We start from the raw sequence: 24,973 nt of genomic DNA on the forward strand, positions 1-24,973 counted from the left end.
AGTACGTAAGGGAGGATCTGACCGCTCAGTCCCTCCCGATAGTAAGTGTGCACCGGATGCACAACGGACGCGACAAAAAACCATATAACATGGTTCTAGTCGCTCTAGAACCAACCCCGGAGGCCAAGAAAAAGATCGCATGTCTCGCGACAGTATGTGGCCTATCCGGGGTTACCATTGAAGCCCCCCATAGACGTGGCACTCCCGGACAGTGCCACAGATGCCAACTATATGGCCACTCGGCTCGGAATTGCCACGCGCGCCCCCGCTGCGTGAAGTGTCTCGGCGATCACGCCACGGTAGATTGCTCGCGAGTTAGGGAAACCGCGACCGAACCTCCAAGCTGTGTCCTATGCCTTAAGCAAGGGCACCCCGCGAATTACCGTGGATGTCCTAGGGCTCCGCGAAAACGTCCGACCCACCCAGCCCCCCGTACCGTCGGCCCAAAGACTTCGGTGCCTTCAGCACCGAAACCCGCCTTCGTACCGGCTGCGGTTCCCACCGTCTCGGCGTGGAACAAACCGCTGCCGTATACGAGGTCGGGAACACAAACCGCACCCCAGCCCCCGCTCGCGACACGTCCCGCGCCGCAGCCCCTGCTCGCACCTCCCCCCGCGCCCGCGTACCGTCCCCCGCAACCCTCAGCCGTCAACGACTTCACGCTCGTGCGCGACTTCGTCACGGCGGTCAACTTCGACCGTCTGCGATCGTTCGCAGACGCGATGCGAAGGGCGGTAAACCCCGAACAACGGCTCGCGGCCGCGTTCGAATACATGGACGTTTACGAGTCCGTGGCCCGTACTTTCTAAAATCACCGGTAATCAATGGCGCAAAACGCTAGAGAGAAACCATATTCCCTTACGTTAGCATTCTACAATGCTAACGGACTCGCGCGACAACGCGATCAAATTTACGAATTCCTCCGCGACAATCTTGTAGATATTCTGCTAGTGCAGGAGACCTGCCTGAAGCCCTCGCGTCGTGACCCGAAAGTCGCGAATTACGTCATGGTTAGGAATGACAGACTCACCGCCTCCAAAGGCGGGACTGCCATTTACTATAGGCGGGCCCTGCACGTTGTCCCTCTCGATACCCCCCCGCTCTCACATATCGAGGCGTCAGTGTGCCGTATCTCGCTGACGGGACACCAGCCGATCGTCATCGCATCCGTCTATCTCCCCCCGGACAAGCCCCTTCTGAGCAGTGACATCGAGTCACTGTTCGGCATGGGAGACTCCGTCATCCTGGCAGGCGATTTAAATTGCCACCACACTAGGTGGAACTGCCACAGTTCAAACATAAACGGTAGGCGTCTCGACGCGTTTATAGACAACCTTACCTTTGAAGTAGTCGGTCCCCCAACTCCAACATGTTATCCGTATAACATCGCGCTCCGTCCGAGCACTATAGACCTGGCACTGCTGAGGAACGTAACTCTGCGCTTGCGTTCCATCGAAGCAATGTCAGAGCTCGACTCAGACCACCGACCTGTCGTTATGCAGCTCGGTCCCCCCCACAACCCAGTCACAGCTACGAGGACCATGGTGGACTGGAAGAAGCTGGGCAAATGCTTAGCCGATGCCGCTCCACCAATCCTCCCCTGCGGCCCGGATTCAACTCCATCCCCCGAGGACACAGTCGAATCCATAAACATCATCACGGATCACATCTCTTCCGCGATCATAAGATCCTCAAAAGAAGTCGATGTGGAGGATAGCTTCCACCGCATCAGACTGTCCCCCGAACTTAGGAACCTCCTAAGAGTTAGAAACGCGGCAATCCGGGCCTACGATCAACTTCCCACGCACTCAAACCGGATTCGGATGCGTCGTCTACAGCGGGATGTAAAATCTCGCCTAAGCGACGCCCGAAATGAGAATTGGGATAGTTACTTAGAAGGACTCGCGCCCTCTCATCAAGCATACTGGCGACTAGCAAGGACTCTCAAGTCCGAAACTACCGCTACTATGCCTCCTCTCGTACGCCCTTCAGGCCAACCACCGGCTTTCGATGACGATGACAAGGCAGAGTTGCTGGCCGATGCACTGCAAGAGCAGTGCACCACCAGCACTCAATACGCGGACCCCGAACACACCGAGGCAGTCGACAGGGAGGTCGAGCGCAGAGCTTCCCTGCCACCCTCGGACGCGTTACCCCCCATTACCTCTGACGAAGTTAGAGAAGTAATAGACAACCTTCAACCTAAGAAGGCACCCGGCTCCGACGGCATCCGCAACCGCGCGTTAAAACTCTTACCAGTCCAACTGATAACAATGTTGGCTACCATCTTAAATGCCGCTATGACGCACTGCATCTTTCCGGCGGTATGGAAAGAAGCAGACGTTATCGGTATACACAAGCCGGGCAAACCGAATAATGAAACCGCTAGTTACCGACCGATCAGTCTCCTCCCAGCGATAGGCAAAATTTACGAACGGCTCCTTCGGAAACGCCTCTGGGACTTCGTTACCGCGAATAAAATTCTAATAGACGAGCAGTTTGGATTCCGCGCCAAACACTCGTGCGTACAACAAGTGCACCGCCTCACGGAGCACATCTTAATAGGGCTAAATAGGCGTAAACAAATCCCGACCGGCGCCCTCTTCTTCGATGTAGCGAAGGCGTTCGACAAAGTCTGGCACAACGGTTTGATCTACAAACTGTACAACATGGGAGTGCCAGACAGACTCGTGCTCATCATACGAGACTTCTTGTCGAACCGTTCGTTTCGATATCGAGTAGAGGGAACTCGTTCTCGTCCCCGTCATCTGACTGCCGGAGTCCCGCAAGGCTCCGCACTCTCCCCGTTACTATTTAGTTTGTATATCAACGATATACCCCGGTCTCCGGAGACCCATCTAGCGCTCTTCGCCGATGACACGGCTATCTACTACTCGTGTAGGAAGATGTCGTTGCTTCATCGGCGACTCCAGACCGCAGTAACCACCATGGGACAGTGGTTCCGGAAGTGGCGAATAGACATTAACCCCACGAAAAGCACAGCGGTGCTATTCAAAAGGGGTCGCCCTCCGAATACCACTTCGAGCACCCCACTCCCCAATAGGCGCGTAAACACCTCCGCCGTTAGCCCCATCACTCTCTTTGACCAGCCCATACCGTGGGCCCCGAAGGTCAAATACCTAGGCGTCACCCTCGACAGAGGGATGACATTCCGTCCCCACGTAAAAACGGTACGCGATCGCGCCGCGTTTATACTAGGACGACTCTACCCAATGCTTTGTAGACGAAGCAAACTGTCCCTCCGTAATAAGGTAACCCTCTACAAAACTTGCATACGCCCCGTCATGACGTATGCAAGCGTAGTGTTCGCTCACGCGGCCCGCACCAACTTGAAACCCCTTCAGGTTATACAATCCCGATTCTGCAGGATAGCCGTCGGAGCACCATGGTTCCAGAGGAACGTGGACCTCCACGATGACCTGGAGCTCGACCCCGTCAGTAAGTATCTACAGTCGGCATCGCTGCGCCACTTTGAGAAGGCGGCACGACATGAGAACCCTCTTGTCGTGGCCGCCGGAAACTACATACCCGATCCTGTAGACCGTTTGGTAAACCGTCGACGTCGCCCAAAGCACGTCATCACGGATCCTCCTGATCCATTAACGGTGCTTTTAGGCAATACAAGCACCGGTCACCGTCCTCGCCGAACCCGTCGCTTGCGACGAAGGGCTCGACGAGCGAATTAACCCACAGATACAGCCCACTGAGTTTCTCGCCGGATCTTCTCAGTGGGTCGCGCTTCCGATCCGGTGGTAGATTCTGCGAAGCACTGCTCTTGCTAGGGCGGTGTTAGCAACTCTCCGGTTTGAGCCCCGCGAGCTCACCTACACAAGCTAGGGTACGCTGAAGTAGCCTCTCAAGGCTATCAGCATAGGTAGGCTAAAAAAAAAAAAAAAAAAATCCCATATCGTTCAGATTGAATAAATTATGAAATAATCAAGAGCTGATTTTAATTTAAGAAATTACCATTCACATTTCGCTTTAATAATAATAATTTCGGAAAAAGCACACTATGTGGCGATAGCTATCACTGAACTTAATATATTTGACAGATGCCTGAATCTCGCTAACGACATTTTCAACATAAGTTTACATATACACAAGTTCCAAACAACAACATTAGGACTGTTGGTCTACCGAGCAATTTCATTGTTAGTCGTTACATCGCAAAACTGCAGTATTTCATATGAGTTTTTGTCAAAGTAGAAGATTTTTAACAGTATTTTCTTACATTCAGTTACGCTAGAAACGCAATCTAAAAGATTAGGTTTTTTCTCTGTTTAAATTACCCAGCATTACAAGATTGTTCATAACAGGAAAAAATCATATGTAATGATACCTAGAAAAATTACTTCGGTAATCGCTTACCCCAAGAATAAGATTCGAGAACTATTCATAACGAAAGGAATCATTTCAGAAATAGGCAGGAGGGCAGTAATTACTAGTGACATTTCATCAAAGTAATATTATAAACGCATTCAATAGTAAATTCAAAAAGAAAAAGTTATAGTATATTCCTAATTTTCATTATTCAAACCACGTTATACTCACAGAATTTGATATAAACAAAATGAACGTCTAACCCGTGTTTTAATGAAATTTCAAATTTAAATTATTGAAGTACATAATAAATTAAAAAAAAATTTAATTAATTCAAAATATAATTCTCACCTTCATTCCCATCAGCACAATGCAGCAGAACAAGCTGAGCAATGTGTCCTGCATCCTCGTTTCTCCGATATGAACAAACAGTTCCTTCCAAGTCGATATGAAGGTCTCTGCGCTGAACTTCAATCCTAACAAGCCTTTAATTTGGGATGAAGCTATAGTGATGGCAGCTGCCGACGTGAAACCCGACACTACTGGTAGCGAGACGAACTCCACTAAGAACCCTGAAAATGTTTACGTATAAAATGAAATACTCTAAAAGCAATTGAATATGCAATTTCGAAAAAGGCACATGTCGCATATTTTGTCAAATACGTTTTTTCATATACTTGCAGTTTTGAGGCTTACCTACACCCATTTTATAACAATTCCAGTAATTTTCAATTGCTAATTAACACTAAAATATATCTCAAAAGTTAATATTGTAAATTTTACACTGCTTTCGAAAATAATTAGTTTTTTCATTTCCTGAACATTTTACATTTTCAGAGATGTGCCCTTTTCGAAATTGCATTTTCAATCGCTTTGATGCATGAATAAGGATTCATATTTTTAATATGCTTTTATAAGCTTCAGACGTATGTATGTACGTTAGTATGTAACGGAATCTTTGAACATGATTTTGACCAAAACGTCGGATTAACTCGAAATTTGGTATACTTATTAAGGACCGATGACAATTCAATATTAAAAAAAAATTGAAATTCAACTAAAAAATGAAAAATAAATAATAGTTTAAAAAAACTAACAAAATACGCTTTTATAGATAATCCAACTAGAAAATAGAAAATAAATTTTAATAAATTTGAATTAAAAATAGTGTAAGAAAAAATGATTTTATTGTAAAAAAAATCATGGGGTACATGGTATCAGTAGTTATAAATATTTTATGAACAGATAGAGTAGAAGGGTTATTTTGATAATATCCTAAAAAGCAGCCCACGCTGTATTTTTAGTTGGATTTTCTATAAAAACGTATTTTGTTAGTTTTTTTAAACTATTATTTATTTAATCGCATTTGTAGATAGATGAACAGGTCCACGTGAATCTGATAGGTTAGCGTCTTACTTCAGAGGATTCTCAAACCTAGTACCAGAAGAAGATTGTTGATGTCTCACCCAGCTGTGCGAATCCAGCGAATAGCTGAACTATTCCGGCAATGAAACATAGTAGCACGGCGAAGTCGGCGTTAGTGCCGCTTGTGTAAGTGAAGGTGAGAAGTGACAGTAACGCTGTCGGTCCGATGTTGATCTGAGGGCATGTGCCCATGATCGCGTAAACGAATCCACCCACGAAAGACGCGTACAGGCCATACTATAAAATAAAATATTACATCATTAAACTAACGTGACTAATGTGAAATATAAGATTTAAAAAATTAGGTGTCCATTTCTGCAGTTACGTAATGCAATTTTGACCTCATGTCTTAAAGTGACTGAAGAGATTACTTCCGGTAACGACTTGACGTCACGCGAACTGTGAAACCATTAGCGCATCTGTGCCTAATAAGATTGCCAAATAAGTTTAACACATATAATATGGTTTTTTAAAAATATTTCGCCATTAAATAAGGGCGATATAAAACATATCGTGCAGTCTTACAAGCAGGAACTCTGATAGCTAACAGATTGGAGCAATAACGACACTCGCTCACCAGTTACGAATGGTATTCTTAATAAAAATGATGCTTATGACTACTTTACATTTATTATTTTTGAATAACATCAAAAAGAGATTATTTAGATGGATAATGAATGAAATTAAACAAAAAAAGTAATGGAAGTATTTACAATGTATAGCATAAATAAACGTCCAAAACTCGGCCATAGCTGAAATTTTCATTCAGCAATCCTAAAAACATGATAACCCAACTATATACTCAAATGGAAGTTAGAAAAGAAAACAAATAATCACGTAACATAATCAATTTGAACCATAATAAAGAACACTAAAAGTGATTTGACTATCGAACCCAAAAAAAATCGCGATCTGTACACATGGCACGTGTGTATTATTTATTACGTATTAAGACAAGAAATACACGGATGTCATCCTTTTTTGTTACAACGTATCATATTTACTTAAAACTAGTTGGAATATTACCACTCGCCGACGCTTTAAGTGTCCTATTAAACTGAAGAACGTACAGGGGTTTTCCCGCGCAAAATACACTGTCACTTCTGTGTGCTTAGTGCGAGTTTTTAACGTTCCCGATAGCGTAAAAGTTAACTCTAACTCTAACGTTAACTAGTGGCGCTATTCCAACTCCATACAAATTTGAGTTAAATTTTACACAATCGAGAACATTAAGAAACTCGCACTGAGCATGGATTTGTGTGTAATTTGTCCTCGAAGGGCTCGACCTGTCTATAAATTTAGATCGATTTTTTTTATTACCCTTCTGACTACAAGACGATCATAGGACTCTCCTGATGGTAAGTGATTACCGTCACTCTTGAGCGTCAGCAATGCCAGGGCAGAGACAAGCCGCTGCATTACTGTAAGTACTGTTCTCAAGCCTCATTTGAAGAACGGCATGTCATAATTGGAAAACATCGAGGAGGGGACTTCCATCGAATGTCGGATGATACGTGGAGAACAAGATCTCCAGCAACGTAATGTGAATGAACGCAGCGGTGTGCTTAGTGCGAGTTTTGTAACGCTCTCGATAGCGAGCCAGTTTGCTCAAATTTGTATGCAATTGGAACAGCGCCCCTAGCGGCAAACGTACCCGGTGTTATTTTGTGAGTGCGAGTTCATATTAACGTTGTGATCTCGTAACCGAGTAATTTTATCGAAATGAGTACCACGAATGACATTTGTGCGAGTGCGTGTTACAAATTAGTGGGTTTTAACGTTTCGATCGAGTATTTCTTTAGTAGTTCTATTTTTCCAACTAGAGAGGCAAAAGTATCATGCCATAAAGCCTAATCTTTTTTTTATGAAAAATGATAATATGGAGTGAAATGGATTTGATTAATTTGAAGCATTAATCAATTGGCATGGAATTAAATGAAATGAGATCAGATAATATGGGATAAAATATAATCTCTGCAAAATGCTGATTATATACTGAGATTTTTTTCAGTGGACCTTTTCGAAGACTTCGAGAAGCTACGTCCAGCGGTTTTGTTAATTTTTTTTAAATTTTTGCACTTTCACAGATACTATACAGTTAATAAACCCACGTTACTTTGTTATTGCATAGATGGGTGGACGAGCTCCCGGCCCACCTAATCTTAAGTGGTTACCGGAGCCCATAGACATCTACAACGCAAATGCCGCCTCCCACCTTGAGATATTAGTTCTAAGGTCTCAGTATAGTTACAACGGTTGTCCCACCCTTCAAACCGAAACGCATTACTGCTTCACGGCAAAAATAGGCAGGGTGGTGATACCTACCCGTGCGGACTCACAAGACGTCCTACCACCAGTAATTACGCAAATTAATTTTGCGGGTTTGATTTTTATTACATGATGCTATTCCTTTACAGTGAAAGTCAATCGTAAACATTTGATAAGTACGTATTTCATTAGAAAAATTGATACCCGCCGGCGGGATTAGAACACCGGTGCATTGCAAGATACGAATACACCGGACGCCTTAACCTTTAGGCCAGGGCGGTCTCAAAATTACACTTATACACGAAGAAATATTAATACGCATAAACTAAGAAACATTAAATAGACAAAATAAAACAATTCACACAATTTAGCTCCTCGCGGTCCCTCCAAAATGTCTTTTCATCTTTTTTTCCTAGTTGTTCAATTGTAAATGAATAAATCAAAATCAAATCGAGTTTACGTTTTATACGGTGAAAAATGAAGAATTGTGAGTGTGAGTTGAGATATGCTACTCGCTTCGCAGGGCGTTTATTCACCGAGAGCAGCAATAATATTATTTCTCGTATATTAGTAGCACGTGGTGTTTTGGCATTAGACCGTCTAAATGAAATACAACGTATTTTAACAGTATTTTAATGGGAACCTACTACTTTCAAAATTATTTGGGTAATGTCACGTGTTCAATACTATTTTGTACCTTTAGAATTAAAGTGGCTCAACCCAAAATTCTTAGTTTCTGGTAAACTTCAATATTGTAATACAATAATTGTATTTTTTTAGTTTTTCGGTTTAAACACTTTAAGGCATGCCATTTTATTTGAAAAAGACAGAAAGAGTACTTTGTCCTTTTCTAGACTAAAAGAGACTGTTTAATTTTATAAGCTGATAGAATAATATAGAAAAGAATAATAGGATACCCTCTAATCGTCACATTGGAAAAAGGTATGGCTTTATCATGTTATCATTTAAATTATTTTTTATTGCACTTATAAAACTAATTTAATTTACAATATGTAACTACATATATCTATAACTAATCCGTACTTGTCAAATTCCTCATAAATTGTCAATATTCTTAATAAAATTCCTATTAATAATATACTAGCGACCCGCCCTCGCTTCGCTTCGGAAACATTAAAACACACATGAAACCAAAAAATAAAAATAAAAAAAAATAAAAAAAAGTAGCCTATGTTCATCAGGGACAATGTCGGCTTCTAATGGAAAAAGAATTTTTCAAATCGGTCCAGTAGTTTCGGAGCCTATTCGAAACAAACAAACAAACAAATCTTTCCTCTTTATAATATTAGTATAGATATAGACAAGTGCAAATGTTGAGCTGCTTGCTAGAAATGATATAATAGTGTTTTGTTTTTTTGTTGTTTCCTTGTAGGCTGCCTGTAATAATCTAAATCTGTGTGAAAGGCAATAAATGATTTTATTATTATCTACTAATGGTAGTCCAGTGGTCGAAATTTGACCATAATTTATTTAAATTTTAAGTTTGAACATTATTATAGTTCTATTGTCACCTTTCTATTATCATCATTTCTATAATAATCATTGCTCTATGTCGCCAAGGCTACATTATAGAAAAATAATATTAAAGACAAAAAATCTATTCTCAATTTGACCACAGATTGATAAATCAATAAACAAAAAAAGTATAAATGCATGTGTGTGTGTGTGTGTCAAATACATGGTAATGTGTGTAAGGTTTTTTTATTCATTTAGTTTATTTTTTTATTGTTTATGCACAATTAAAAAATATATATTAGCAATCTGCACTACTTCTCTATATTTTCTATAAGTGTGGGAAATTTCATACTTCTCCGTCCGCGCAATTTTCGTAAAAAGGAGTACAACATTTTTGCTTCACGTATTACCTACTTAAAATGTAGGTTCTTAATAATAATACATAAGTGTTTTGAAATATAAAACTAATCTTAAATTTTTTAGTTATACCACTTCCATTCTAAGGGTGCAATTTCGTAAACAAACTTTGCCGTAATGGCGTAACCTTTAAAATACACGAAAACTGCCCAGCATAAACATATTTTTTTAGTAACTTTAATAGAAGTATTAGAATTAGAAGTTTATTATAGAATTTATTTAATTGTAATTACATATTTAGACATACTTAACATAATTAATCTTGGAATAGGTAATTATTTCAGCTTTTTTTAATTAAGAAATTATGTTTTACATAGGTTTAATCTTTTACCCGTTGAACGTTTATAAAATGATTGTATTTACGGTAATAGTGTTGATGATCTTCATTAGGTGGCCCAAATATACTAAAATTATTACGAGCATCCATCCTTATTTATAAATGTGTAAAGAAGCAAAATTATTATTACATTGTTCAAATTTCTATATAATTTATAAATATAAATCTGTACGTATGTACCTGTAAATATGTATATTGCGTGCGCGCGTGTGTGTGTGTGTGCGCGTGTGTATGTGCGCGCGTGTATATATTTCTATAATAGATAGGTACACAGTGTGCAATTCATTTCGAAATTATTCTTACCCATCTAATGGTTGTCTGGAAGAGATCACTCTTAGCGATAAGACCAAGAAAGAATGTTTCACAATATTTATTAATTTTGTGTACAATAAAGAATACCTACTCTTTCACTGGTGGTAGGACCTCTTGGGAGTCCACACGGGTAGGTACCACCACCCCGCCTATTTCCGCCGTGAAGCAGTAATGCGTTTCGGTTCGAAGGGTGGGGTAGCCGTTGTAACTATACTGAGACCTTAGAACTTATATCTCGAGGTGGGTGGCGCATTTACGTTGTAGATGTCTATGGGCTCCAGTAACCACTTAACATCAGGTGGGCTGTGAGCTCGTCCATCCATCTAAGCAATAGAAAAAAAACAACTCTAACTCACTCTCTCTCTCTCATCAAACAACTCTTTAAAAAAAAGCAATGATTTAATAAGAATTAAATGAAAAAGCAAAGAATTAATATGTATTTACAACTAGCTAGACGTCTATAAAATTTTCTAACCGAAAAAATATATGTGTATAAACCATTAGAATAGATAAAACCTTAAAAAACAACATTATTATTAAAAACGAAAGAAAAAATCTTGATATTGTATTGGTTTCACGGCAAAATTTTTAGTGACTACTTAACTTGCTTGAAAGTGAAGAAATACTCTCAAAATCCATTAATTTGCAACTCGCACTCGCACATACAATAATCGAGAGGCTCACTTCGGTAAAGCTATTCGATACATGAGACAGCAACATTAACAAACCTTCTCTCTCCCACAAAATGAGATTCATAAGCTTACCACTAGGTGGCACTGATACAACCTCACACAAATTAAACATATCATTAACATCGACTGAGTAATTAAAAAAAACTCGCACTAAGCACAGGTACATTACCCATTACCCGAATAATTATAAATATCGTTAGAAAGCTTGGCATTTCAATTAAACGCCTTAAAAAAACCCTTGCGTGCTACCAATATAAAAGAAAAAATTATCGCTTCTCAAGATGAATAAACGTCCTGCAAATCAAGTAACTCGCACTCAGAGCTCCGCACGTTTCACCGTGAAGAGCGTACACTCGATGCGAGTCATTCGATTCGATTTTTGAAACTCGCACTAAGCCTACGGCTCTATGTACTCTGCACCGATGGCGAGCGTTGCAATACTAAAAACGAGATGATAGGATCATCTCATACAATTCCTCAGAACACTACCCGTGGAACATAAGGTACAAAATACAAAACGAAGACACTCCATAGACCCAAATATTCCAAGCGATCCGAGAGAATGGGATCATGAAAAATCCGAACAGCTCCTCTTCTGTAAGGAGTCAAATAAAAGTAGCTGGTATTTCGGAGGCTCGCCCAATAGGTGGGAATAGTACTCCACGCGAGTCTAAACTTGTTCTTGGTAAAGTTAAGTCTTAAAGTACCTAGTCAGGTCATAAATTCTGTCACATGTTTAATGCAAAATAATTGAAACAAGTTTATTCATTATGTAACCATTCATATACCAAAATGAACTTAACAAAACATAGATTCTTACGACACTAAAGTTTATTCAAAATGACCTCCGTGATTTTGAAAACAGGCCTTCAATCTGCGTGGCCAGTCGTCTATCGCAGCACGAACGAGGTCCATGTCAATATCGGCGGCTGCCTTAATCAAGGATGTCTTGAGTGACTCCAAATTGGGATGAAGCTTTGAGCACGCCTTTTCCTCCAAGTGTTGCCATATCTTGTAATCTAACGGATTCAAATCTGGACTGGAGGAGGGCCAGTCTTCGTGCCGGATGAAGTCGATTTCACGCGCCCCCAGCCAGTCTTGTGTGCTCTTCGCTCTATGAGCTGGCGCCGAATCTTGTTGGAATACCCAGTGCCTGTTATTGAACATGGTATGAGAAACAGGTTCCACAAGGTTCGTCAGGACTGTATTTTGATACACAACTGCATTCGTTTTTACACCTTTCTCACAAAAATGTACCTCTGCAAAGCCCCAATAAGAAACTCCCAACCATACCATGAGCGAGGATGGAAAATGACCTCGTTGGACACGCAGAATACGGTTGCTCGCTTCTTCACTACTGTGTGCGTACACCTTATCATTTTGTTTGTTGTAGCTCTCTTCTACGGTAAAAATTTTGACATCCGAAAAAAGAATTTCCCGATATTTTTTTCCCGCGTACCGCTTCAACAAAGCGCGGCATCTCTTCAGTCTCAGGTCCATTAGACGAGCATTCAAACGATGTCCTGTTTTTCTTCAATATGCCCGAAGCCCTAAGTCTTCATTTAACACCCTTTTCTCCGTGGTTCTGCTTAACCCCATCTGAAGGGCCAACAGTTTCTGCTTACGTTTGGGATTTCTTTGAATTCGCGTCTTCACAGCTTTTATCACTGCTGGAGTCCTAACAGACCGAGGGCGACCACTTCTTGACCTGTCATCTACACTAGAGTCTTCATTGTATCGTTTGATGGTACGATAAATGAATCTTTTGGTTATATTCAAATTTTTCAGTATGTTAATAATTTGAATTGGCGCGTAACCGCAACGATGCAACGCAATAACTGCAACACGGTCTTCTTTAAGCGTCTACTCCATATTTTAAAATGAGAAAAATTCTAAAAGTATACATTTTTATTTTCATGAACAATTCGAAATTCGACTTCAATAAACTTTTTTGTGGCCAGCATTCTAAAAGAAAAGTTTTTACTGTGTGACAATACTTATGACCTGACTAGGTATTATCGCTTTGCTCTGTTCAGGACTACCAGCTCTTTTATGCCAACTTGGCTTTACCATCCTAATGACTCCGATATTAGACATCGCTCGAATCGTCGACACAAAGAAATCCATTACTAGAGGAAGGTTGCAGGGATACTCTTTGAAATTGATCCGCGATTCCAACCTGTCTCTCTAGTCGGCTGAAATGAACTAAATTCAATTCACTGCATTCGGAGACTCGCCCCAGAGAGTTTTCCACCTCAGATACAAGTTTTGATTGTCTCTTCTGCATTACGATTCGAGAGACACTGTGCTAACCGATATATCGCGCATCCTCTGGGCTGTCATCCGCATAGCAATGCATAGCATATGATTGATATACAGGATGGAAAACGTACCAAAAATTATAATTTGCGTAATTACTGGTGGTAGGACCTCATGTGAGTCCGCACGGCTAGGTACCACCACCCCGCCTATTTCTGCGATGAAGCAGTAATGCATTTCAGTTTGAAGGGTGGGGCAGCCGTTTAACTATACTAAGACCTTAAAACTTATATCTCAAAGTGGGTGGCGCATTTACGATGTAAATGTCTATGGACTCCAATAACTACTTAACACCAGGTGGGCTGTGAGCTTGTCCACCCAACTAAGTAATAAAAATAAATAAAAAAAATTACTACAATAACATTGAATTCGAAAAACTGCAATCATGTAAGACTAATGACCACAAAGATGACTTCAGGAAGCCGTAGAAAAATAAACAATAAGAGTTCTTATTAATTTGATTTTCTAGAATACAGATTATGAATGAATGGAAACGCTTGTAAAAAATATTTTATTATTATGAGGATGTAATTTATCAGGCTTTATTGACGATTAAATCAGCGCGGAAAATATAACCCAGGAACTTGATCATTTGATCAATGTTACTTACTGCAATTAATGTCTGTATTATTCAATTCAATAACATACAAAAATTTCCAATATCTAGTATTGAGCATTTTTGATTAATATTTCTCAAAAATTATCTAATAACAAGTAATTGGTTAGTGATAGTTTGATAAGAGTATCTTGTGCACTTATTAAAACATCCACATAATATACCTACATGAGCACATGCATAACACATACATATCATCATTGTATAGTAGAAATAATTATGTACCACAATGTTGTGATAACGTTCTTGGTCTAATGGTTAATACGCCCGGTGTAGTATGATGTGACTTAGTCGGCTTCCTAGTCATTTAATCAGGTATTACTTTTATTGGTAAATACGAGCATATAGAAAATCACGAATGACTTCTTGATTGGGATTAACTTATGTAATTTGGTATTGATGGTAAGAAGTATAGTGATCCTTGTCTGGTAGACAATACTACCGTTTTACTTCATCACTGGGGGACCCGTACCGAGATACCCGGTCGAGTGGGGTAACAAACTTGGTTATATCGGAAGACACTACTGCCCAGCCTTTTGATTCAAAGTATTACTTGGAAAAGAATTGTTTCCATTGTCGAGTTTACCAATTTTAAACAATGAAAAATGAAATTAAGTATATTTCTCTGCAATTGATTAAACTATGAAATTCAATCTTCAATCAATGAAATTTCAATATCATATTGGATGAACCCGACAAGCAAATCCAGCAATTTTATTTCGCTTCTCAATCTTCATAAAGTTTCTTCTAATTAATGAATAAAGTGACTTATTGATCAATAAGTTTCTATTATATTTAAAAATATTTAAACCTGATTAGAACTAAATTAAATGGTTTCACTTCTCATGCGAGGAATGCTCCGGCTACAAGACCGGCTGCGATATGGACATGAATTTATGGTTTAAGGGTTCAGTCGTTAAAAAATAAAATTGATACTTCGTTTTTATCTCTCTTTTTTCAAACCGGTCCGCTAAATTACTGCTAAATTATATTATTATAAAATTGTTCTTATTTATAAATTTTTTTAATTATTTTTTTTATTTTTTATTGCTATGATGGGTGGACGAGCTCACAGCCCATCTGATGTTAAGTGGTTACTGGAGCCCATAGACATCTACAACGTATATGAGCCACCCACCTCGAGGTATAAGTTCTAAGGTCTCAGTATAGTTACAACGGCTACCCCACCCTACGAACCGAAACGCATTACTGCTTCACGGCGGAAATAGGCGGGGTGTTCGTACCTACCCGTGCGGACTCCCAAGAGGTCCTACCACCAGTGACTATGCAAATTATAATTTTGCAGGTTTGATTTTTATTACACGATGTTATTCCTTCACCTACATACATATATACCTATACTATAGTTCTCTCTCGTTAATTACAAAAATACCCCGCAAACATTTCACAACATTACAAGGTTTTGTTTTCGTTTCATTGTACGAATAAAAGTGAATATCACGAACAAGAGGTGATCCCTTCAAAAATAAGAGTACTGCAGAGAACAATAGTGTAGGTACATGCTTCTATGGCACTCTTGTTGTAAACGTTTGAATTTCCGTCGGAAATGGGTTCGGCTAATGTTTTTGTTTTCATCGCTTTAGGTAGGGTACATTGTAGCGGCTTGCGAATTGTCTGATACAACGTTCTGTGTTTGTAAATCGACTATTAAAACAGTCATTTTGAGTAGATTAAACACGTAGCGGCGACATTTTTTGATGATTCCAAAGGTTATGGAGTCGACACATTATTATAATTATTTTTATTTTTAAATATTTTAACTTTGTGTAATAATGAGGCAATTTTTTTAATACTAAAAATACCAATGTATATAATGTTACATTCAAAAAAAAACTAAGATTAATTTTAAATACAGATATTCTCAAACCACAAGTCCGTAGCTTGTGACAATCGTGCAAGTATGTAAAATATGAATACTGCAGACACTTTACGGCCAGAATTACAATCTTCGTTGAATACATGGACCTACTTCAAGTAAACACATAAACACAAGATTGCTCAGTAACGGATGTCTTCAATTTAACAAATATGAACTCAAGTACGTCACTACACTAAGAGATCACAAATTGCTTCTTTTTTCTTTATTGCTTAGATGGGTGGACGAGCTCACAGCCCACCTGGTGTTAAGCGGTTACTGGAGCCCATAGATATCCACAACGTAAATGCACCACCCACCTTGAGATATAAGTTGTAAGGTCTCAAGTATAGTTACAACGGCTGCCCCACCCTTCAAACCGAAACGCATTACTGATTCACGGCAGAAATAGGCAGGGTGGTGGTACCCACCCGCGCGGACTCACAAGAGGTCCTACCACCAGTAAAAAACGCGACGACAAAACAAAAAAAAAATTAAATTAGCTCTATGCGTGACTTTGACTTGTTTCATTGAAATACTAATTCTCATTTCTAAAACAGCTTAAGTCTTAAGGAAACTTTACACAGATAACCTGTTCCGAATAATGTTTAGTATCACATTAATTTATTTCAATTGAAGCAAGAATACAGACAATTTGAGGAAAAAGAAAACGGACTCTGGTAAAACCGTGTCATATAGTGGCAAATATAAAATGTTTACTCGGTTCAGTCGAGCCGACTATAAACTAAGTAGTTTAAACTAAGTTATATTTTTCATTAAAAAAAAATTAAGTTGTATGTAAACAGAAGGAACTTGTCTAACTTTGGGAATATACGAAGTCTACATCCCATCCTATTATTACCTTACCTTATACCTTTAAAAAAATATACAATACCGCGGCTTGGCAGACTACGCAATCAGCTTAGGCTAAGCTGATTGAGCTAGAGATTTAATATTTTGGGAAGATATTATCTGGGCCCAATAGAAGTATAAATAAAAGCTTACGGAATTAGTAAGTGTAAGGTGAAAGGAACTGATATTATTTTCACATTTAAAAGTGGTGATTAATTTTAAATAACGCATCAATGTAATGTTTATAAATATATACATAAGATATGTATATAACATATTTAAAAGTAAAAAAATAAGTAACACTTGTTTCATTATTTCGCATTTAAAATTAAACGCCCATAATTAATAATATTAACTGAACAACATTTTTTTCCGAATCTCGATTTTTTTTCCTCATTCATTCTTAATTATAGCTACTAGGCAAAAAATACCTTTAAAAAAATATAAGTACGGACATACATATGGTAATTAGTGTTATTCGCTTTTTTCCAGTAGGTTGAAATAGGTTATTCTAATTATTGTCAAATATTATACAAGCTCCCGAAATAGAATTCGAAAATTATGAAGAAAATATCTTCACAGCCGACGCATTAGAGTATCACATCACCATCATAAGCCCACACCTGCCACTACTGGACATAAACCACTCGTGATTTGAAAATGGATGGGGAGAGTCTAAAATCGGGCTTAGTTTTTTTTTGCTACATAGACGACAATTGGACGTGCTCACGGGTCACGCGTCACCTGATGTTGAATATCAGTACCCAAAGACATCATAATGTATGCCAGGTACTTTGAGGTATACTTTTATATAATTACACTCCGTGTTAAGAGAAGTCACGAGGACTTGTCTATCGAGACTCGATGTCTCCGTTACTTATTGTATTTGAAAATTCTAAATTTTAGTGTAAATATTAATAATAATAAATTACAATTCATGGAACGTAAAACGGATGAAGTAAAAGTTACAGTAAGAAAGTTACTCCATAGTAGTGGTGGTAGGACCTCATGTGAGTCCGCACGGGTAGGTAATACCACCCCACCTATTTCTGCCGTGAAGCAGTAATGCGTTTCGGCTTGAAGGGTGGGGCAGCCGTTGTGACTATACTGCGACCTTAGAACTTAGATCTCAAGATGGGTGGCGCATTTGTGTTGTAAATGTCTATGGGCTCCAGTAACCACTTAACACCAGGTGGGCTGTGAACTCGTCCACCCATCTAAGAAATAATAAATAAATAAAATATGGCACAATGCAATGGATATACTATTGCAGATATAACTCAAGGAGGGGTGACGTCAGACTAGCGGTCGGTCATACAACTCATGATAAGCCCCTATGCAGCATGATAAGAAGACATGCGGTATAAGAGCAAGAAAAAGTTACTCATTGTGGCTCTTAGGGGGTCGCGTTTCCGATCCGGTGGTAGATTCTGTGAAGCACTGCTCTTGCTAGGGCCAGTGTTAGCAACACTCCCGGTTTGAGCACCGTGAGCTCACCTACACGTTAAGGAGAAGCTGAAATAGCCTCTCAAGGCTATCAGCATAGGTAGGAAAAAAATAATTGTGACTCTTAACTCCGGGTAAACGACTCAGTCGTTTTGTCGACATTTCACAGGGAATTACGAATGACACCGCTATTGTTGCAGACATTCTAATTGTTCGTATACAATATAATAATTTACCACAAATATAACATTTAACAAATTATATTGTTCTTACATTAACAGAATATTTGCATTGACAAAAGTTAATTTTCCGTGACTGAATGTTTTAAAAAACGAAACAATGTTTTCATTTTAAACGACATAAAAACGTGTTTTATCTTTTAAGGTCAAGTTTGGATCGTTTCAGGGAAGATTTAGATATTACAGAATAGTATAAACTGATTGCCTACATTTGCCCATATGTTTCCTGTGGGTATTCATTTTCATTTTATGCAATAACATTGTGGAAATCATCAATGAGCATGTATTAGCTACATATTTCCTTTTCACAAATTGGTACATGTCTGTGGAATTTGTTAGTCTGGTAAAATTTACATAATTATTTCGCTCGATAAAAATACACCGAGCGTTCTTTAGGCCATGTCAATTACTGTATTACTGCTAAATGCTTTTAAATTGAGATTAGAATTATTACAATACAATAGTAATTATTTGTAAATAGGTAAGCAGCCCCTAGCATTACTAGATATTCATGAGCTAACCAAACATCATGAAATGGGCTGTATGCTCGTCTACCTATTTAGGTAATAAAAAATCAGGCGTGCAATTCTGACGCGGTAGAAATTTACCTTTCAGATGTATATTATCTCATTCTCTTGCAGGCCGAATCGTAAATCTAAATGTTTTTCCCTTATTTCACTTTTTCGTTTCATCTCAAGTTTCAAACGATAACAGCGCTAAAGAAGTTTTCACATCAAAAGATTTTACTATTGTAAAATAGATAATAATGAATGTCAGCTTGTAATATTGAACGATGTTTATTTTTACATAAACTATGAACAAACGTGTATTTTACCGGTTTAGATAAAAAAAATAGAGTAGTTTCTTTACCTCAGGGACGGTTTGGCCATAATACAATCAACGTAATATAGGCGATGGAGGGAATGGATGTTTTAAGCTTGATACCAGAATAAGCAGTAGTCACCACAGTGGAGCACAGACGATTTTACTAGTATTTAACATAAATCGCTAACAATTACTTTAGGATTGTTTCAGGCACCATTGTGTTGTTCGGAGATAGTCCGTAAATTCCTATTCTATATCTGTCGAATGTAGCTCAACAATTCCCCGTGAGAAACTGCTTACAGTATTGGCAGTTTTCTATATCTTCTTATTCAGCTTAGATCAAAACGACGCATGTTTAACTAGATATAAAGAATTGAACTATATCTTTGTGTAGTTTTTTTAATTGCTTCGATGGGTGGACGAGCTCACAGCCCGCCTGGTGTTAAGTGGTTTCTGGAGCTCATAGACATTTACAACGTAAACGCCACCCACCTTGACATATAAGTTCTAAGATCTCAGTATAATTACAACGGCTGCCCTACCCTTCAAATCGAAACGCATTACTGCTTCACGGCACAAATAGGCAGGAAATACCTACCCTCGCGGACTCACAAGAGGTCCTACCATCAGTTATGTGTATGTCATTGTCGTGACAAGGCGTAAAAATGAATGCATAAATGAGAAGCATATTATTTTATTTTAGAAATTTATGCTAGTCTTTTTAGCTTATTCAAATATTATTATAATAGTTAGTATAGTACCAATCGTTGAATATTTAAATAAAGAGAGCTACAAAACTTCAATATTGAATATTAAAGTTGAGTCTCTCGTTAAAATGTATTTCAACCGAATATTCTCAAATTTGCATTTAACCATTTATTTTGATCGTGAATAACATTAGCAAAGCAACTGAATAGTAGTTAGCAGCTAATTATTTATTTCACACGAAAATAGAGTAACGACGAATATTGATACTAAAAGATATAAAATAAAATATAAAACAAATTTAAAGCAGAACTAAACATAATTCAACTAAAATAATAAAACTGTAGCGATTTTTTTTTTCTACAACGTAGTGTTTAAGGAAAAACATAATTAATTGGTTTAGATAATATTATATAAACGTGTAAAAAATCATCAATACTTAAACCAGTTCAATCATTACTTTAATTCGATTTTAAATACATCGACATTAAGTGATTGATAAGGAGTCGTGGTGTCTTTGATTGCGTAGAATGCAGATGAGCTTCTAGTTCACCGTTTGGTAAGTGGTTACCGTCGCCCAGGCACGCATATCAACAGTCCTAGGAGAACAGCCAAGCCACAGCCTACCGCTAACACAGCGAACCCATTATGCGCCCTAAAACTCATACTAACAGATGGGCCATGAGACTATCGGCTCATATACGGCAATGAAACAATCACTCTACAAAACAATCATCTTATGGCCCTAACATACACATATACCTAACTAAATATGTATTTAAAAAATTGCAACGTTTCTCTACACCAGTGATTCTCAACCACTGTTCCGCGGCACTTTTGTGTGCCGCCAAATTTCAAGTGTACCGCCAAATTTTTCGATTATATAATGTTAATATTATTAAATTATATCATTTTTTTATTTAATTATATTAATTATATTATTTTAATTATATCATATATTTTAAACATGAATATATATTTAAATCCACAAAACAAAAAATTATAGTATATTTTAGTTTATTTCGTATATTAAAATTTTTTGATAATCTACTTATGCAGTGTTTAGTAAGTAAATAATTTTTATCTTCTTTTTTTGTGTGCCGCCAAATTTTGAAATCGTTAAAATATGTGCCGCAACAAAAAGAAGGTTGAGAATCACTGGTCTACACTGTAATATCTTGTTGTATTTTAAACAAACAATACATTTTTCCTGCATCGCAATAGAATGCACATAACAAACGAATTATAGCATTTAGAACATCACAGCGTTCAAATTAAGGTTTATATAAGACTGTAAGACAAAGAATAATAGTTATTATCATTTTACTCGTTACTGTGAGAATATTTTTTTTTCGAAATCCCTATAGTTTCTCTTGTGGCTATTATGTTAGCTGATCTCATGGTCAAGGGCAAACAATGCAATGATGATTATGTAATGTCATTAAAAACAACCATGAGGCAACGTTACTAGAAAACTCACACACCTAATCGTGGTAAACTACCGTATAGTAGCTACTTTGGTAACGATTCTTTTTTAAAAGAAATAATATCTCAAAATAGTTTGGTCAAATAACTATTTCATCATTGGTATTTTGGTATGGTATTTTTTTTAGTACCTTAAGCTAACAGACAATCTTGTAGCGCTTTTTAATCATATTATCACGGGTCCCTCTAATTTACAATATTGACCCCCTTAATCTTTTAGGCGATATCGATGATTATGGAATCAAAACAAGATCAATTTTAATTGATCAACTGAAAAATGAATACGTTTCTCGCTGTGAAAACTTACAATTCATCGTGAAAATAAAAAATTATACATGCAAAACGTTAGATTAGTAAAACACGGGTATAAAGAAATGACAATAAAATTAAAAGCATTGTATTTTTAATGTGCATACTATCTGTAATAATCAAAAATCAAAATTTTCATAAGAATTAGTAGCCAAGTCAAACAAATACAATTCAGTGTTGTTACAAAGTCGTCTAAAATTAAAACGACATGTAGCAAAGATTACCTGTGGTTCGAATCCAGCCAATGAAGCGTAAGCTATCGACTGCGGTATCAAGGTAAGAGCCACCGTGATCCCGGCTATTAGATCCCCGATCGCTGTCCTCAGATCGTAACTCTTCGACCACCGCAGTATCGGGAGCACGCTCTCGACTAATCTCATGGGATTGCTCAGTTTCAACATTCTTGATGCTGGAATCGAGATAAAATTTAAATCTTATATATCTTATATCTTTAAACGAGCAATTCTTGTATATATATATAATTATATAATCTGAATCTCGGAAACGGCTCCAACGATTTTCATAAAATTTAGTATACAGGGGATTTATTTTCAGAAAATGTTGTTTTATTCGTGTTTTCTATAATCAACTCTTCCCGACATCTATTGGCGAATAATAATACTATTTTTCTTAATTGAGGGCAACTAACCGCTTTAAAGAGGCACAAGATGGCGTTATAAAAAAAAAAAAAAACGAGCAAAGCTCGGTCATCATCTAGTTAGAATTAAAAAGAGAAATCCGGTTGTTTTGTAGGGTGTACACACAATGCATGCCAAAAAGAATACATATTTATTATGTAAAGAGTTACGTCAGAACCATCTGTCCGACTAGTTATATAATAAAGGGTGTATTAAAACCGTTGAACGAAGACTGGTTATTCCTAATAAGGTGGCATTGGAGATACCACATTCGAAAATTTGTTACTTTATTGATTTTGTTGTTTGGGGGAAAGGCTTCCAACTGTCTTTACATTATATAGCGGGTTCACAAAAACGAACGTACTAAAATAACATTAATATTATTGCTCGACGTTACAGCTCTAGGTTTATGAAATGATTTCAACTTTTCAAAATCAACCTTAGGAGCTATAATTATTTATTTTACAAAGTTAATTTCATACGAATGAAAATAATACCTGCCTATAGGATTTGAACACTAGCATAGTCACATCGATCAATACTAATAAGAACAGATCCTTTATCCAACAATGATTTCAAAAGTGAGTCTCATTCCGCCTACATTGGTAAAAAAACTATCACAATCCTGTCCAATTTACCACAAGACAAATGTGTGATGCTGTTTAAGGGAAGTGAATTGTTTATTATCCATTCGTAAATTAATTATATAAGAGGTTCACATTTCAAATTTTATTGTATACTAGCGACCCGCCCTCGCTTCGCTTCGGAAACATTAAATTTTATTATTGAATAGCTGAGTCCCGCGATGTCACCCGCGATTATTGTCGTACCGCGGGTGACGCCGTGGGGCGAAGCTAGTCTAAAAAAGTAACCTAAGTTACTCCTTATATAATCAGCTACCTATCAGGGAAAATCCCGTCAGAATCGGTCGGCCGTTCCAGAGATAAGCCGGAACAAACAGACAGACAGACAGACAGACAGACAAAAATTGTAAAAAATGTTATTTTGGTGTATGTATCGTATATATATTCATATGCATGTAGTAAAAAGCGGTTATTTCAATATTACAAACAGACACTTAAATTTTATTTATATGTATAGATTATCCCTTGTCTGATCACTCGTTTTTTTCCCTACCCATTCACTGGTAGCCTAAAGGGCTCTTCCAGCTACGGCCGGACGGGTTCACTGGGGCTGATAATACTTTATTTCTTTGAGACGTGCTGGTTTAAGTATTATCTAAATTAAAAACAAATCAAGGGCTCAACAAGTTGAATATTAGAGGACAATTCAATTGATAATACAAAACTTAAATATTTCACTTAAATAAATAAACGAAGATATTTGAAATGAATCAATTTGTTTTAACGACAATTTGGATTTTATTCTTTTTATTAATTGCAATGAAAATGAATTAATAATAAAAACACACATTTATTTATATATATAAAAATGAATTGCTGTTCGTTAGTTTCGCTAAAACTCGAGAACGGCTGGACCGATTTGGTTAATTTTGGTCTTGAATAATTGAATAATTTGAAGTCCAGAGAACGCTTAAAAGCTGATAAATATGAAAATGCTCGGAATTAAATAAAAATAACAATTTTGTTTTCCCTTTGGTGTGTCCCCCGTCGGACGGATTCCTTTTGTTTGTTTTAAGTTTATTTTATGCAGAAGTTTAGGTCTTTTATTTATCGATTGAGGCACTACGAAGTATGCCGGGTCAACTAGTACTTTATAAATTACTACTATTGTCATTTAAACATTATAACCAAATACACTGTATCTGCCGGCCCTAGAATTTCTTAATTCAACACGGCCAACATGGATTTGTCTCGCGTGTCTATTGTTTGACCTTAAAATGCAGGCTCTAACAATAACCACATTGACTGCATAACTAATTCTATTTGTTGGAAATATATTTTTTTATTCATTAAGGTACCTAATTTATATTCACAACATAAAGCGTAATAATAAATAGCTGTGCTCTATCTGTATCAATGTATTCCATATTATTATTATAAGGCATATAGGTAGGACGTTTTTTTTTATTGCTTAGATGGGTGGACGAGCTCACAGCCCATCTGGTGTTAAGTGGTTACTGGAGCCCATAGACATCTACAAGTTAAATGCGCCACCCACCTTAAGATAAAAGTTCTAAGGTCTCAGTATAGTTACAACGGCTGCCCCACCCTTCAAACCGAAACGCATTACTGCTTCACGGCAGAAATAGGCGGGGTGGTGGTACCTACCCGTGCGGACTCACAAGAGGTCCTAGCACCAGTAATTGACGTTGACAAATTATTTGACAGTAAACTAAAAATGTTAACGCAAAATAAAACCGACTTTAAGGAAATTAAATAAAAATAGCTCCAAAACTACTCAGGAGATCTTC

General features: G+C 37.8%; 1 protein-coding gene across 2 annotated transcripts in view; it reads right to left on the reverse strand.

The window, feature by feature from the left end:
- LOC114240617 (sodium-independent sulfate anion transporter) overlaps nucleotides 1–24,973 on the reverse strand; it is a 58,871-nt gene that overhangs the window by 30,077 nt on the left and 3,821 nt on the right. For both annotated transcript variants that reach the window (XM_028171233.2, XM_028171234.2), the window contains exons 2-4: nucleotides 22,165–22,349; nucleotides 5,808–6,003; nucleotides 4,693–4,913 (exon numbers count right to left, since the gene is read on the reverse strand). In XM_028171233.2, coding sequence (XP_028027034.2) covers nucleotides 4,693–4,913; nucleotides 5,808–6,003; nucleotides 22,165–22,341 — 594 coding nt within the window. In that variant the 5' untranslated portion in view covers nucleotides 22,342–22,349. The remainder of the gene's footprint in view (nucleotides 1–4,692; nucleotides 4,914–5,807; nucleotides 6,004–22,164; nucleotides 22,350–24,973) is intronic.

This window comes from Bombyx mandarina, chromosome 17 (genome assembly GCF_030267445.1).
Source record: "Bombyx mandarina strain Sakado chromosome 17, ASM3026744v2".
In the NCBI taxonomy this organism is placed as follows: Eukaryota; Metazoa; Arthropoda; class Insecta; order Lepidoptera; family Bombycidae; genus Bombyx; species Bombyx mandarina.